Below are 16964 nucleotides of genomic sequence, written 5' to 3'. Positions count from 1 at the left end.
TGGAACCAGAGGAACCAATATGTCTTTGATAAAATCTCTCCTTGTGTGGCAACGGTCATCAAAAGGGCGGGGGGAGAACCGGAGCTCTGGGAGATGGTAGGGGCTAGGAGTATTACTGTCCTATCAGCCCCTCTACTAGGGTTGTAATCAGCTCCCCAGTCTTTGCATGGTTGTTGTAGTTTAGTTTTTCATATGGACCCTTTCTTGTATTTTCTTTTTTGGCCACCATGAGGCCTTTTTTCTTTTGTATCAGTCTATGTTGGATCCCCTTTTTTCTCCTTAATATAATGATGCGCCGCTCTCCTGCACGTTCGAGAAAAAATCCTATAACAGTTTGGAAAAGTAAAGAGCAAAAGACTAACTAAACCATACAGTACAAATTAATGTTCTCTACTGTAGTGTCATTCAAAAAAAATCTACTGTATCAGTCGTCCTCTCCAACAATTTTTCCTAAACTACAAATGGTTACTATGGTTCTAATGCAATTCATTTGAGGGCCACTTACAAAATAGTGAATAAGATGCACCAGTGATGGTACACATCCAAATCACATATACAGAGAACAAATAAATTTAAACCACGACCATGTACTCAAAAAAATAGCATCTTCTGTTAGACTACCCGTCTAGGGTTTGGGGTGTTCCCCTGTAATTACCATATCACCCTCATTGTATTGGGCCTGGCCCATTTACTCAGTCTATTAATACCACTCCTAGCCCTGTTTAGGGTTAAGGTTCGCATTCCAACATGGTATCATCAGCCTAGGTTTAGGGTTTCCTGTCCTACAGCCGCCGGGGGCTCCCTCTCCCCTGCAGCCGCCGGCCCCAGCCGCCGGCTCCTCTCCCTCTCCCCTGCAGCAGCCGCCGCCGGCCCCCAGTCGCCGGCTCCTCTCTCTACCTCCCCGGCGCGCCGCCCGCCCCTACTTCCCGCTGCTCCTGCGTGGCCGCCGCCAGGAACGCCGCCGTGCAGCGGCGCAGGGTCCGCACCCGTCCGCGCCGTGCTTGGCAACGCGCCCGTTCCGCGCCGAGCAGCCGCGCCCGTCCGCGCCCTGCTACGTGCGCCGCCCCGACGTCCGCGCCCGCGCCCTGCTGCGAGCGCCGCCCCGACGTCCGCGCCCTGCTGCGTGCGCCGCCCCGACGTCCGTGCCGAGCAGCCGAGCACCCGCCGCCAGAGCCCCGTCTCCGGCAATTCGACGCCCTCTGGCGGCCAGCAGGGCTGCGCCCCACCCCGACCGCGCCCTACTGCACCGGCTCCGCGCCTGCAGCTCGCCGCGCCAGCCCTCCCCACGCCGGTGCCGCTGCCCGCCGTCGTCGCCATGGACGACACCGCCACCGTCACCACCGGCCCCACCACCCCTGCTGCGATCAGCAGCGAGCTCGCCCATGGAGGGGCCCCCTACATCGCCGGCCTCGGGCCACTCCACGCCGCTCCCCCGCTGCCCCTGCGCCGTGGCTCCCCGCCGGGGTTTCCCGCTCTCGCTTCACCCACCTGGAGCCCCATCGTCGCACCCTCCGCACTCCCCGCCGCCGACTTTCCGCTCGTCGACACCCTCGCTACGATCCAGGCCGCAGTGACGGCTTCGCGTGAGCGCGTCGCCTCCCTCGCCCTGGAGAGAGAGCGTGCCCTGGGCGCCGCTCTGACCACCCAGATGGCCACCACGCAGCGCCTCCTCGGGCGCCCGCCGACAGCTCCTGCGGAACCCCCAGAGGACCCCCTCGCCTCCGACCTCGACACTGACCTCATCGCTGCTCTCCACGCTCAGGCCGCAGGTCTGCACAACATCCGGGCCCTCGTGTCCGTGGTGTTGGATCCGGCGTCTCCCCACTACCCCCGTTGGCGAGGACAGGTTCTCCTCACGCTGCGGAGGTTCGTCCTCGACGATCACGTCCTCGTCGACCACGACGCTCCGCCGCCTCGCTCCTGGTGCCTCCTGGACAGCGTTGTCCTCTTGTGGCTCCACGGCACCATCACCGTTGAGCTCCAGGACATCATCCGCGACCAGGCGGACACTGCGCGCCAGGCGTGGCTCGCCCTCGAGGACCAGTTCCTCGGGAATCGGGATGCGCGGGCGCTCCACCTCGACGCCCAGTTCCACCTGTTCTCTCAGGGGGACCTCTCCGTGGGAGAATACTGCCGCCAGATGAAGGGCCTGGCTGACTCTCTCCGCGATCTCGGCGAGCCTGTTGCCGATCGCACCCTGGTGCTGAACCTCCTGCGTGGCCTCAGCCCCCGCTACGGCCACCTGAAGGCTCTCATCAAGAGGAGCGTGCCCTTCCCCACCTTCCACGCCGTGCGGAACGAGCTTCTCCTCGAGGAGCTCACCATGGCGAATGAGGCGCCCACTCCTGCCTCGGCTCTCTACAGCGCTCCTACCAGCGGTCAGCCGTCTTCGGGGGGCCAGGCCACCCGTCGACCGGGGCTCCTACCCGCCCTCCACCCGCCGTCCCGACGGCCCCTCGTCCGACTTCCACGACCGACGGAGGTCGTCGCTCCCGCAAGGGCGGCCGTGGGGGTGGTGGATCCTCTCGTGGTGGTCCCTCCGGCCGGGGTGGCGGCCACGCGTGGCCGTCCTTCTACAACCCCTGGACCGGGACCATCGCCATGTGGCCGGGCCAGGCACCGAGTGCCTCCCGCCCCTCGGCGCCGGCCCTCCTGACTGCACCTCACTACGGCATGCCCCCGACGCCTCCCTACGGTGTGCCCGTCGTGCCCCAGGCTCCGCCCGCGCTCCTGCCCCCGGGGACCCACACCTCGACGCCTTGGTCCCCGCCGGCTGGTGGTTGGGACAACGCCTCCCTCGCTGCTGCCTTCAGCACCATGGCGATGACCCCACCCCCCTCCGACTGGGTGATCGACTCCGGTGCCTCGTACCACACCACTCCCACGACAGGCACGCTCTCTCGCTCTCATCCCACCCTCCCTTCTCACCCATCCTCGAGCGTCGTTGGAAACGGTTCCACTCTGCCAGTCACCTCAGTAGGTGCCTCGGTTCTCTCTGGGCCGTTTTACCTCAACGATGTTCTCGTAGCTCCCCACATCACTCACAATCTTCTTTCTGTTCGTCGATTCACCACTGACAACTCCTGTTCCATTGAGTTTGACCCCTCTGGTTTTTCTGTGAAGGATCTGGCCACCAGGACCCTTCTCGCTCGCTGTGACAGCTCGGGGCCGCTCTACACGCTCCAGCCCTCCACCGTCGGCGTGTCTCCAACTCCTGTCCTGGTCTCCACCACCTCCTCCACCACATGGCATCGTCGTCTCGGCCACCCTGGACCCGACGCCATGACCAAGATTACCAGTAGTCTAGATCCTTCATGTAGTAGGGGACATTTTGAGGGTCTCTGTCATGCTTGTCAGTTAGGCCGACATACTCGTCTCCCATTTACTACTTCTTCTTCTCGGGCTGAGCAGGCTTTTGACCTGGTTCACTGTGATCTTTGGACCTCCCATGTACTCAGTCTTTCTGGTTATAAATACTATTTGGTGATTTTGGATGATTTTTCCCATTTTCTCTGGACCTTCCCGCTTCGGTTGAAGTCAGACACTTTCACCACCCTCACACACTTCTTCACCTGGGTATCCACTCAGTTTCGTCGCCCGGTCCGTGCTCTGCAGTGTGACAATGGTCGCGAGTTCGATAACAACGCCTCTCGCTCTTTCTTCCTCACTCATGGCGTCCAGTTGCGTCTCTCGTGCCCCTACACCTCTGCACAGAACGGCCGAGCCGAACGCATGATCCGCACCACCACCAATATGCTCCGCTGCCTCCTCTTCCAGGCGTCTCTCCCTGCCCGCTACTGGGCAGAGGCCCTGCACACTGCCACCCACCTCCTCAACTGTCTTCCCTCGAAGGCGGTGCGCCACCCTACCCCTCACTTCGCCCTTTACGGCACAGCCCCTTCCTATGACCACCTTCGCGTGTTCGGCTGTGCCTGCTACCCTAACACTTCCGCTACCGCTCCACATAAGCTTTCTCCTCGCTCCACCCGCTGTCTATTCCTTGGCTACTCTCCTGACCACAAGGGGTACCGGTGTCTGGACCTCACCTCCCACCGCATCATCATCTCTCGTCATGTCATCTTCGACGAAGATGTGTTTCCCCTTGCTGGCTCCACCCCACCCACCGATCTTGACTCCCTCCTCGAGTCTGATCCGATTCCTCCCCCACCTCCGGTTCCCCGTCTTGCGCCGTTACCTGCTCCTCGTGCGGCCACTACGACCTCTTACGCGCCACGTGTGGCCCCGTCGACCCCGCCTGCGCCACGCGCGGCCCCGTCGACCCCGGCTGCGCCACGCGCGGCCCCGTCGATCCCGCCTGCGCCACGCGCGGCCCCGTCGACCCCGCCTGCGCCACGCGCGGCCCCGTCGACCCCGGCTCGCTTCACCAACCCCGCACTCGTCTACCATCGCCGCGGCCACGCCACTACCTCGGCGCCCCCCGACTCGGGCCCGTCGACGAGCGCGGCCCGGTTCGCCGACCCCGCCGTCGTCTATCACCGCCGCGAGCCGGCCCCACCAGCCGCTCTCGACGTTCCGGTGGTTCGCTCCGAGCCGTCCGTTTACCACCCGGTCGCCATCCACCGCGACCCCGGGCACGTCCACCCGATGGTGACTCGGCGTGCTGCGGGCGTTCTCCGCCCCGTCGACTGGCTGATCCTGGCAGCTGCTACGTCTAGCACTCCACCCGACGCTTCCCCGGTGCCCTCCTCCGTTCGCACTGCCCTCGCCGACCCACATTGGCGTCGTGCTATGGAGGAGGAGTACGCGGCCCTCTTGGCCAACCACACCTGGGACCTGGTGCCGCGTCCACCAGGCACCAACGTGGTCACCGGCAAGTGGCTGTTTCGCCACAAGCTGACCTCGGACGGCTCCCTCGACCGCTACAAGGCCCGTTGGGTCCTTCGGGGCTTCACCCAGCGCCCCGGAGTGGACTACGACGAGACCTTCAGCCCTGTCGTCAAGTTCGCCACTGTTCGCGCCGTCCTCTCCCTCGCCCTCTCCCGCGACTGGGCGATCCATCAGCTCGATGTCAAGAATGCCTTCCTCCATGGCACTCTGACGGAGACTGTCTACTGCAGCCAGCCCACCGGCTTCGTCGACGCTGACCGTCCGGATCTGGTTTGCCGGCTGAATCGGTCCCTGTACGGCCTCAAGCAGGCGCCACGGGCTTGGTACAGTCGCTTCGCCTCCTACCTGACCTCCATCGGCTTCGTCGAGGCCAAGTCGGACACGTCCCTGTTCATCTACCGGCGCAGTGATGACACCGTCTACCTCCTGCTCTACGTCGACGACATTGTGCTCACGGCTTCCACCGCCGACCTTCTACACCGCACGATCGTCGCCCTTCAGCGGGAGTTCGCGATGAAGGACCTGGGGCCCCTACACCACTTCCTCGGCATCACCGCCGAACGTCGGCCCCAGGGTCTCTTCCTCCACCAGCGCCAGTACGCCATCGACATCCTGGAGCGGGCTGGCATGTCTGACTGCAAGCCCTGCTCCACGCCTGTCGACACTCAGGCGAAGCTCTCTGAGGACGATGGGCCTCCGGTCGCCGACACGACGTCATACCGGAGCCTCACCGGCGCGCTCCAGTACCTCACGTTCTCCAGGCCCGACATCGCTTACGCCGTCCAGCAGGTGCGCCTGCATATGCACACTCCGCGGGAGCCCCATCTCACTGCGCTCAAGCGGATTCTGCGCTACCTCTGTGGCTCCCTCGACTACGGCCTCCTACTCCGCCCATCCCCGACGTCGGAGCTCGTGGTCTACACCAACGCTGACTGGGCTGGCTGTCCCGACACGCGCCGGTCCACCTCCGGCTACGCCGTGTTCCTGGGCGCCAACCTCGTCTCTTGGGCCGCCAAGAGGCAGCCCGTCGTCTCTCGCTCCAGCGCTGAGGCCGAGTACCGTGCCGTGGCCAACGGTGTGGCAGAGGCCTCCTGGCTGCGCCAGCTCCTCCACGAGCTCCACAGTCCCCTTCAGCGCGCCACTCTCGTCTACTGCGACAACGTCAGTGCGGTCTACCTCTCCACCAACCCCGTGCAGCATCAGCGCACGAAACACGTCGAGATCGACCTGCACTTCGTCCGCGAGCGTGTCGCTGCCGGTGACGTTCGGGTTCTCAGCGTCCCCACCACGCTGCAGTTCGCTGACATCTTCACCAAGGGCCTACCGTCGAGTGTATTCGTAGACTTTCGATCCAGTCTCAACATCTGTACGGGATAGAGTTGTGACTGCGGGGGGGTGTTAGACTACCCGTCTAGGGTTTGGGGGTTCCCCTGTAATTACCATATCACCCTCATTGTATTGGGCCTGGCCCATTTACTCAGTCTATTAATACCACTCCTAGCCCTGTTTAGGGTTAAGGTTCGCATTCCAACATCTTCCATTGACATGACAAGCTTAACATGCACATGACTACAAAACTAATTTAGAGCCTTGTACCTTAAGCATGCTTGATAAATCCCCATAGTTCTGTTCAAATTGTGCAAATCGTCTCCATACCTACATGAGATTATGAGAATAAAGACATAAGTGGCGGACTCAGAAATTAAGGCGGTGATCCCATTTGCTTGCTCGCCTTACCGCCGTAAGTACAGTGATGGTACCATACCTATCTATTTGCATTTTGCACCTCTAAGGAATATGCAAGAACATGACTACAATACTTCCTAAATCAACTAAGGATTACACAAAAAGGGTGGGAATAGTCAAATTATGATATATTATTGTTATTGCTACTGCTGCTGCTACTGCCAAAGCAGACCTCGATGCTAATTGAGATCACGCATAAGAAAATGCAAAGTAACGTTGAAAGGAGGAAGTAAAACTGTTGGACAACTAAAACCCTAACCCTAAACCATGGTTGGGTGATATATTATAATAGAGGTAAGTGGTCCTAGGCCCAATACAGGGACAATCACACACAATACATCAGTACGCACACAGTACATCTAACACGTATTGGGCCTAGGACCACTTACCTCTATTATAATATATCACCCAACCCTGGTTTAGGGTTAGGGTTTTATATTATAATAGAGGTAAGTGGTCCTAGGCCCAATACAGGGACAATCACACACAATACATCAGTACGCACATAGTACATCTAACAAAAACAAAAGTCTTACCTCTGTGGATTCCTCGGGAGGAAGTAAGCTCAGTGCCCTCTCAAACAAAGCACGTACATTTCTATCGTCATTTAAACGACACAAGAAGTCTGTGTATCTGAATAATAACATCAGTTTCAATAATCCGCTGAATTGGCTTATATTTTACTATAATGTGACAGCAAGTGTGAACCCTTCTCAAATCACCAATATGCAAATATAAGATGGCATGCATATTCATAAGTAGAACAAGCAGTTTAAAACACTAGAATATTTTAGGCGAGAAAATTATCAATGAGCCAATGAAAAGGTAAAAAGAAAACTTGTTTTCTCGAATCACACAGGAAAACTGTGCGTCATTTCGTTAAAAGGAAGAAAATTAAGTACATCTAGAGGAACGGATCTTCAAATACCATACAACTTTCTATAAAAGGTTAAAAGAAAACTTACTCAAGGATATATCCTGGCTCATGCATAAACCTCTTTAAACCTGCTTCAAAAACACTTTGTGCCACCTATAAGAGAATACTTAGAATGTGTTACAAAATACAAAGGATTAACAATAGAACCGAAGGAAGAAATGAAAGCAAGATGTAATATGTATATAGTACAAAATGTTCAATCTTCAGAACTAACTAGAACTCGGTCTAAAAAAGTTAATTAAACTAGTATTAATTTCATTTGTGGCATGTCTATAATCTTTTTTTCTTTCTAGGAGTGTGTGGGTTCTGCTCAGGTGGGGTGACTCTAGCCTCTCCCATTTGAATCTTTTTCTTCCTTAATGAAAAATGTTATTTTTTCGTGTGGTTGGCTGCCCTTAAGAAGTGTTGGACGGCGGACGGACTCGAAAAACGTGGCCTTGATCACCCGAAGAGATGTCCTCTTTTTGATCAAGAAAGGGAGACAATCGATCATCTCATTGTAACTTGTGTCTTCTCTAGAGAATGATGGTTCCTGGTGCTTAGGCAATTTGGGCTCCAAGCTTTGGCACCGCAACCTACCACTCGAAGTTTCATGGTTTGGTGGAAAGAAGTCAGCGAAACAGTTGATAGTCCTTACAGAGATGGTCTCAATACTCTCATTGTGTTGGGTGCATGGGTGTTGTGGAATCATAGAAATAAATGTGTATTTGGCGGCCTCTCTCCTGGCATTGTTGTAGTTTTAATCCAGGTTGGGGAGGAGCGTCGAATGTGGGAGCTTGCTAGGGCCAAGGGGTTGTCCTTCCTCGCAGCCCCCACCGGCCCACCCAGATGATTATTAGAGTTTGTGGTCTTTTTCTTTTTAGATGGATCAGTTTGTGTATCTTAGATTTTGGCCACCGTAAAACAGTTCTTTGTGTTAAGGCCCATTAGGCCCAGGCCTACTACCTATATATATAACCTATAGTCCTTAAGGACTAATTATCAATGATCAATCCCAAGGTTAGTAACATGGTAACAAAGCAGGTTACGAAACCCTAATTTTTATAGGCGTCGTCGCGGTTGTTACCCACCCTAGTCGCCCTCGCGGCTGTCCCCCGCCCTAGCCGCCGTCGCGGATCTCCCCCACCTTGCGGCCGTCGCGGACCGCTGCTGCCGCGCCGTCTTTCGTGCGTGGGCTGCGCCCTAGCCGCCGTCGCGGACCGCAGTCGCCGCGTTGTCTTCGTCCGTGTGCGGGCCGCGCCACGCCGCGCCGTCTTCGTCCTTGCGCGGGCCGCGCCACGCCGCGTTGTCTTCGTCTAGGCGCGGCTTCCCCTCGTGTGCGGCTTCCTCTCTGCACCCAGGCCGCGTCGTCTTCGTCTTCCCCTCGCGCGCGGCTTCCTCTCTGCGCCCAGGCCACGCTGGCTTCGTCTACCTCTGCCAGGCCACGCCGTCTTCATCCGCTCAGCTTCCCCTCGCGCGCGGCTTCCCCTCTGCGTGCGGTCCCTGTCGTCGCGGCCTCCTGTCAGCCACCATCGTGTGTTTTCCCGCGTGCGGAGCTACTGTGCCCCGCTGTCTGCGTTGTTAGCGCGCAGCACAGGGTGTCTGCTCTTCTGCGTTGCATGCAGCCCTGATCAGATCTGCTAGTGTCCACTGCTGCACCATCTGCGCCATACTGCCGTCTGCTTCTGCGTGGCATGCAGCACTGTTCATCCGCTGCTCCCGCTAGGGATTTTGGTACCTTTCAGCCAGTCTGTTTCAGATCTGTTATTCTTCAGTGTTTTATTACTCTGCAATATGTCGGCCAACGCTATTGTTGTCAATATTGTGCTTGATGAGCAGAATTACCCAGAATGGGCTTTTTGTGTCCAGACTGCATTGAGAGGTCACGGTTTACTATTTCATTTGAACAAAGATTCTCCAGTTTTAGCAGCTGCTAGAAGCAATGTTGCTGCAATCAAGACTTGGCAGATCAATGATGGCAAGGTAATGGCTGTAATGGTCAACAACATTAAACCAACTATGATTATGAGTCTGTCCAAATTTACTGCTGCTAAGGCTATCTGGTCACATCTGAAGGATCGGTTTGTTCAGGATAGTGGTGCTCTTTTGCATACCCTTATGCAGCAGACTCATGTGATTGAGCAACATGATATGTCCATTGATGAATATTATTCCGCCTTTGATCGTCTTATGAGTGCATTGACCTCCATGGTGCCCACTTGTACCGTGGTGCCTTGTCCAGCCCATAAGTTCATTGAGAAGTTCTTTACCTACAGATTTGTTATGGGAGTTCGACCTGAATTTGATTCTCTTCGTGAAAGGCTGCTTCACAGTTCAGATACTCTCACCATGGCTCAGGCATTACCTGAACTACTTCACAGTTCAGGTACCGTTGTGCCTTGTCCAGGAACCTCTGTTCTTAAGGCGTCGCCTAGGCGTCCGGGCGGTGGTCTAACGCCTAGGCGCCTTGCCCGCCTAGGTGTCGCCTAGGCGTCCAGGCGGTGCTCCAACGCCTTGGACCGCCTTACCGCTTTAAAAACCATGCCAGGAACATCTCCTTTCAGCCTTGTGAACAATGCAAAAAGACCACTTATCGGTCTGAGAACTGCTTTGCTAAGTTTCAAGAGAAGTTGGCTGACTTACGTGTTCGTCGTGCTACTCGTGGTCGTGGTATAGGACCAAGTCCTAAAGGCTTAGTTGCGGTTGCTGCTACTTCATCTGTTGGTGCTTTATCATCATCTTGGGTTCTTGATTCTGGCGCTTCATTTCATGTGACATCTGATCAGTCACGTCTGGCATCTACTACACCTGTCACCGAGGGTACTTCTGTTCAGACAGTTGATGGTACATTATGTCATGTCACCCACAAGGGTTCTCTTTCTGATTCTAATTTTACTGTTCCAAATGTATTTTTTATACCTGAGTTATCCATGGATCTACTATCAGTTGGTTAAATTATCGATCACAATTGTTTTGTTGGATTTGACGACTCATCTTGTTTTCTAGACAGGATCGTCACGCGGGGGATGTGATTGGAACTGACCGTCGTCGTAGATCTTTGCCTCGCCTCTACATCTTGGATACCTTGTGTCTTCCTTTCTACCATACCTCTACACCTCGTGCTTGCTGCTTCGGGTCCCACGACGTCGTTTGCTCAGTGGCATCATCGTCTAGGTCACTTATGTGAATCTCATCTATCCACTCTAATAAAGTCAGGATTTTTAGGCCCTACACATGTTGAGTCTAGTTTTCATTGTAAAGGTTGTCATCTTGGAAAACAAATACAACTTCCATATTTTACTAGTGATTCTCATTCTGCTAAACATTTTGATCTAATTCACTCTGATGTTTGGGGTCCATCTCCATTTGTTTCAAAAGGTGGTCGTAGATATTATGTCATTCTTATTGATGATCATTCTCGTTATACTTGGATTTACTTCATGAAACGCCACTCGGAATTGCCTTCTATTTTGTAAGTCCTTCACTCGCATGGTTCACACCCAATTTTCTGCTACTTTTAAAATATTCCGTTCCGATTCTGGTGGTGAATTTTTATCTGACACTTTCTGCCAGCTATTGACCTTAGAGGGTACTCAAGCTCAACTTTCTTGTCCTGGTGCTCATGCCCAAAATGGTGTTGCTGAACACAAACACCGTCATATTATTGAGTGCTCGTACTATTTTGATATCTTCTTTTGTTCCATCACACTTTTGGAGTGAAGTTGTTTCCACTGCTGTGTATCTCATTAATAGACAACCATCATCTAAACTTTCTGGCAAATCCCCGGGTGAAGTTCTTTTTGGGACTCATCCACGATATGATCATCTTCGTGTGTTTGGATGTTTCTATATATTAAAGCAGGCCTCATAGCTCCCAAAGTAAGGTAGCCACGTATTCCAGATTATTAGAGCCGTCTGATGTTCGCCAGTACCAATATCCTGCCATTCAAGCGCAACGTTGTTTGTTCCACTCTATCTAGGCCACCTCTTCATCTGCCTTTTTTTAATCGAGTTGGTCGAGTCTTCTCTAGAAAGTGCTCCAACCTGGAAGAAAAGTGCTAGGAGATTTGGAAGGCGACGTCTTCCAGACTGCCTACAGCGCAGCCTTGGCGTCGTCGTCGCTTTCGAGCGCTTGCTACTTTGGTCCTCTTTCTCAGGTTTGCACTCATTCTCTCTCTCTCCTTCCTTACTCTCTCTTTCTCTACCTTATCACTTCTACGCAGCGGAGCCGCTATCTCCTTTGGGCCGCCATTTTTTCAGCAAGTCGCTGAGCCACCCTCTTCTGCTCTGTCTGGACATCAGCTTGAAATCTATTCCCTTTTGGTGTCGGTTTTCTCCATTTCCATCGCAGTTTTACAACAATCCACGATACACGCTCTCTTCCTCCGTCCAACCGTCCCTTGCCGCCAACTATGAGGAGGCCACTGTGCGGGCATTTTTGGGGACTCGCCGCCACATACGAGTACGTCGTCGCGCCGGAATTCCTATGGACGAAGATGAACTTCATTTTGTTGTCTGTTCCTTCATCCCCTACGCCGTCGTTTCACAGCAAGCTATCAAGTCGCGCTCGCTTGCTTCATCCAGATGACGGCGTGAACCTGCTCTTTTCACCTGTTCCTCACGTCGACAAATCTGGTCCAGTACAAGCAACCTGTCACGCCGCACTTTCTGATGGCGACAAGCAACTCCGGACGGTAATGCGCCATCTTTACTTAATAGATGGAAATACGTCGTTTAGACTGCTCCAATCCTAAAATGATTGCTTTTGATTCTCCTTCAAAAAGGTTAGCTTTTCAAACTCTAGCCCATTACTTACAAAACAACGAGACCTCTGTAAATTGGCTGAGTATTAATAAAAATTTTGAAGTGAGTAATGCTAGAGACATAAAGGTATTTCCAACAGTCTACATGAATTACCATACTTTTTCATAATCATAAATTTCAAGTTGTATGTATTAGTTCATAACCTATACATGCGCTTGACGTCGGAAAAATCATGAACCTTCACCTCTAAAACATGTTCTTACCATTGAAATACTATAAATCTTACTATCTCTTCTTATTAGACATTTGTTTTTTCTACTTAAATGATGCTTACAACAAAACTGCTCAAATATAAATCAAATTATCATCCCATGATTTTTCAACAAATATTGAAACACATTTTCCTTTATATATCAATAAAGTAATGTCCTACTATGTACCAAATAGTTTTACAAATATTTAACTCTAATTCTCTATTGTAGATGCAAGGATCTTGGTTCAAGTTGTAGTTTAGATGACTACGATGCTAACAAGACTCTATGACCGCTCCATTCAATAAATACTAAAGGAATAACTTGGAACTATCTTTTGTTACTCCGTATTGATGAACAACCTACTTAGATGTAAATATGTTTGTCGCACGAATATTATGCCAGACTTATATGTTTCTTTTAATCTTGGCTACATCAGACAATCTTTTGTTCCTATGCAACTATATATATATCGGATGTTGACATGCTATCTATTATCAATCCTCAACATTTACAACCTTAAATTAAATAGATTTCTTTTCCACTCAATCCACAACATGTGCCAAGTAATTTGTGCATAAAATTTACATGCTTCAATGAAAATCGCCCCTTCTTTCACAACCAGTCTACTCACTCATCATATTATCCCACAGAATTTACTTCTTTCAAGTGTCTTCCTTCCATTCCTGCATCTGCACCATCATCTTCTACATCCACATATGATGTTCTCATTCCAATAACACCACCTTCCACCTCCACGTCATCTTCTTACTCTTCCAAACCACCTGCCATCCAAACCTGCATTCGTCGTTCCCGCACTATTTCTACGACTGATCCTGATACTGATCTTGTACCTGATTCTTGTACTAACAATAATGAGTCTAATGATGTTTTTAATCAGGGATATCGTCTTCGTGACTGTGGTATCATTGAACCTCCAGATCGCTATGGTTTTCCACGGGCTGCTGTGGCAATTGTTGAACCCACTACATATCAGGAAGCTTCTGGGATTGTTGAGTGGCAGCTAGCTATGATTGATGAATTGGTTGCTCTTGAACGCACTGGTACATGGGATATCGTTCCTTTACCCTCGCATGTTGTTCCTATCACATGTAAATGGGTCTTCAAAGTCAAGACAAAATCAGATGGTTCCATTGAGAGGTATAAAGCTCGTCTTGTGGCTCGTGGCTTTCAACAGACTCAAGGACTTGATTATGCTGAGACTTTTGCTCCTGTTGCGCATATGGCTACTGTTCGAACCTTGATTGCAGTTGCAACCTCATCTTCTTGGACTATCTCCCAGATATATGTCAAGAATGCTTTTCTCAATGGTGATCTACAACAAGTTTACATGCATCCTCCTCCGGGGGTTGATACTCCCTCAGGGCATGTTTGTCGTCTCCGTCGCGCATTGTATGGGCTGAAACAAGCTCCTCGTGCTTGGTTTGAGTGATTCATCTCTGTCATCACAGCTGCTGGTTTTTCTTCTGGTGAACATGATCCTGCATTGTTTGCCCATGTCTCTCCAAAAGGCCGCACTTTACTTCTATTATATGTGGATGATATGCTGATTACAGTGACAACTCAGAACATATTTCTCATGTCAAGCAGCATCTTAGTAAGAAATTTCAAATGTCTGATTTGGGACCGCTTAGCTATTTCTTGGGCATTGAAGTTCAGCAGACTCAAAAAGGCTTTTATCTGTCTCAGTCCAAATATATACAAGATCTTTTTGATCGCTCTGGACTTACTGATACACGCACAGTTGCAACACCGATGGATATTCATTTAAAACTTCGTCCGAAGGATGGGACACCACTAGCAGAACCAACTCAGTATTGTCATATTGTGGGTAGTCTTGTTTATCTCACCATCACCAGACCTGATATTGCTCATGTTGTTCATATGTTGAGCCAATTTGTATCAACACATACTTCAGTTCATTATGGTCATTTGCTTCGTGTGCTTCGATATTTACGCGGGACAAGATCCAGATGTTTACTCTGCTTCTGATAGCCCACTTCAGCTTCATGCGTTTTCCGATGCCACTTAGGCAAGTGATCCTGCTGACCGTTGTTCTACTACAGGTTACTGTATTCTCCTTGGATCATCTCTCATTGCCTGGAAATCTAAGAAGCAAGCGGCCATATCTCGTTCTAGTGCTGAACCCGGACTTCGGGCACTTGCTACTACCACTGCTGAAATTATTTGGTTGCGTTGGCTCTTGGCTGATCTTGGTGTCTCTTCTGACACTTCTACATCTGTTATGTTATAACTTGAGTGCTATACAGATTGCTCATGATCCAGTGAAGCATGAACTTACCAAACACATCGGTGTTGATGCATCTTTTATTCGATCTCATTGTCAGCAGAAAACTATTGATCTTCAATATGTACCCTCAGAATCTCAATTGGCAGATTTCTTCACCAAAGCACAAAAAAGAACACAACATCAGTTTCACTTGATCAAACTCAAAGATTCAGATCCTCCATTCCCACCTTGAGTTTGAGGAGGGGTGTTAAGGCCCATTAGGCCCAGGCCTACTGCCTATATATATAACCTATAGTCCTTAGAGACTAATTATCAATGATCAATCCCAAGGTTAGTAACACTTTGTAGCTCGATCTATTTTGGACCTTATACCTTTCTTTTTCTTCTTAATATAAAGATGTGCAGCGAGAGAGAAAAACACATTCAAGGAAAAATATTGATTGATTTTCTTTGCAACAATTGCGACTTTATAGAAAAACACTTGGGCCTATTTGCTTCAAGAAAAAAATAAATAAAAACCGGATGTAATGCCAGTGGAAAATCTCAGTGCAGCAGCATTGAATTATTAAAACCAAACTTCACCGCTCTAGGCAGGTTTCAATTCACTAATGATCTTAAAATGGATTGCATGGAACTGAATAGACCAAAAATATTAGCATAGGATGCGATAACACACACAATTGAACAGATTAAAAAAATGTCTCACTTTATGCAACACCCAGAAAGGACATGAAAGCCTTGTAGCTGACATGTCAGATTACCTGATTCAAGGTTTCACGTGAACATTAATAGTGAAAGATGCTACAATGTGAATCTATTGATGATATGGATCTGATTTTGTGATGATATTTGAAACTTAAGCTTAATGCTACATCATAGACCCTATGAAACTGACACATTTTATTTATTTTTAATTGTCTTCACTATTAAAAATATTGGGACCTGTAAAAAGGAGAAAAAAACGCAAAGATGTCACCATTTTCACAACCTTTGCATCCTTGTCAACGCAGAATGCCATTGTAGCATAAGCAACATACAAATGATAAGTGCAGCTTGGTGACTTCCGAGCATCCAAAAAGTACTTACGGGCTGCTTCAGTGCCTTCAGTTCTCCTTAGAAATCGAATAAACTACAGTAGGAAACCACAGTGAAATTTGTCACAAAGCACTCAACAAAAGAATATATTTACGTCAAAAGTAATGGCAGCTCACCTGAATATTTGCAAGTGAGGTCTCACTAGCATTTTCACCTAGAAGAGATTCGTATACTGTCTTAGCAGTCTGCACAGGAAAGTGTATATGAGAAAATAAGATTGGCCTAAGAGATATTATAGTTTGTCAGTGTTCAAGGGAAGCTCATGGACCTGTATCGCCCCTCTGGACTCTTCCATTTCAGCAAAGGCATACTTAAGTACTTCAGAATCTAAAAGAGAATTTCATGGATCAAATTAAGCCAGGAATGCTGCTCTAGACATAACCAAAAAAACTCGCCCAGTAGGGGAAAGACCGCCCCCACGATATTATATTAAGAAGAAGCTCAATCAGACCCTAGACCGAGAAATGTCACGGAAGCTGCCCCCCTCCCCCGTGCAACATGAGGGAAGGTCGTAAGCAGCCATATTTTACTCGTGCTTTGAGGCCTACTAGCCCCTCCACAAGGTTCCGCCACCAATAGGTCAGTCCATCTCGTGTGTGCACAACCAGGGGAACCAGCAAGTGACCTTCTTTAACCTCAGCCTGAAATTCGCTCCCATCGAGATTAGAACTCAGTACATGAGGAGTGCTACTCAGAGACCACCTAACCAACTCAGCTAAAGGCCCTTTCGCTGCTCTAGACATAACAATGTAACTCAAAATGAATAAAAAGATCACAGGTCAACCCAAGTACACAACATGATTAGAATTAAGAACTAAGCATGCCATTCCACATTCTTAATTAGATATTTGTAGCATACTAAGGCCAAGCCAGTGCTGGAATAAACTAAGGCAAGTCTTCCCCTCGCAAATACGAAGAGACTGCTTCAAACCCGTGACCTAGTGACTCATTGAGACAGCTTTCACCACTGTGTCAGGCCTGCCCTTCACTTGTAGCATACTCAACATGATAGAAGTAGGAGAATTGTTAATAATTTAAGTATAAATACATTTTAATGACACCAGTGCTCCAG

At 50.4% G+C, this 16964-nt stretch overlaps 1 protein-coding gene across 12 annotated transcripts in view; it reads right to left on the bottom strand.

Annotated features, from left to right (window-relative positions):
• LOC100278777 (uncharacterized) overlaps window positions 1-16964 on the bottom strand; it is a 51731-nt gene that overhangs the window by 13157 nt on the left and 21610 nt on the right. For 8 of the 12 annotated variants that reach the window (XR_004849944.1, XM_020538887.3, XM_020538891.3 and 5 more), the window contains 6 exons: window positions 16161-16219; window positions 16009-16077; window positions 15786-15926; window positions 7560-7624; window positions 7131-7227; window positions 6445-6504 (listed from right to left, as the gene is read on the bottom strand). Coding sequence is in view for 10 of the 12 variants with exons in the window: in XM_020538887.3 (XP_020394476.1) it covers window positions 6445-6504; window positions 7131-7227; window positions 7560-7624; window positions 15786-15926; window positions 16009-16077; window positions 16161-16219 (491 nt within the window). In the remaining 2 variants the exon portion in view is untranslated. The remainder of the gene's footprint in view (window positions 1-6444; window positions 6505-7130; window positions 7228-7559; window positions 7625-15785; window positions 15927-16008; window positions 16078-16160; window positions 16220-16964) is intronic. The other 4 variants (XR_004849945.1, NM_001151943.2, XM_020538890.3 and 1 more) reach the window with 2 other exon arrangements.

Source organism: Zea mays, chromosome 6, assembly GCF_902167145.1.
Source record: "Zea mays cultivar B73 chromosome 6, Zm-B73-REFERENCE-NAM-5.0, whole genome shotgun sequence".
Taxonomy (NCBI): Eukaryota; Viridiplantae; Streptophyta; class Magnoliopsida; order Poales; family Poaceae; genus Zea; species Zea mays.
This window is presented reverse-complemented; position numbering and strand designations above follow the sequence as displayed.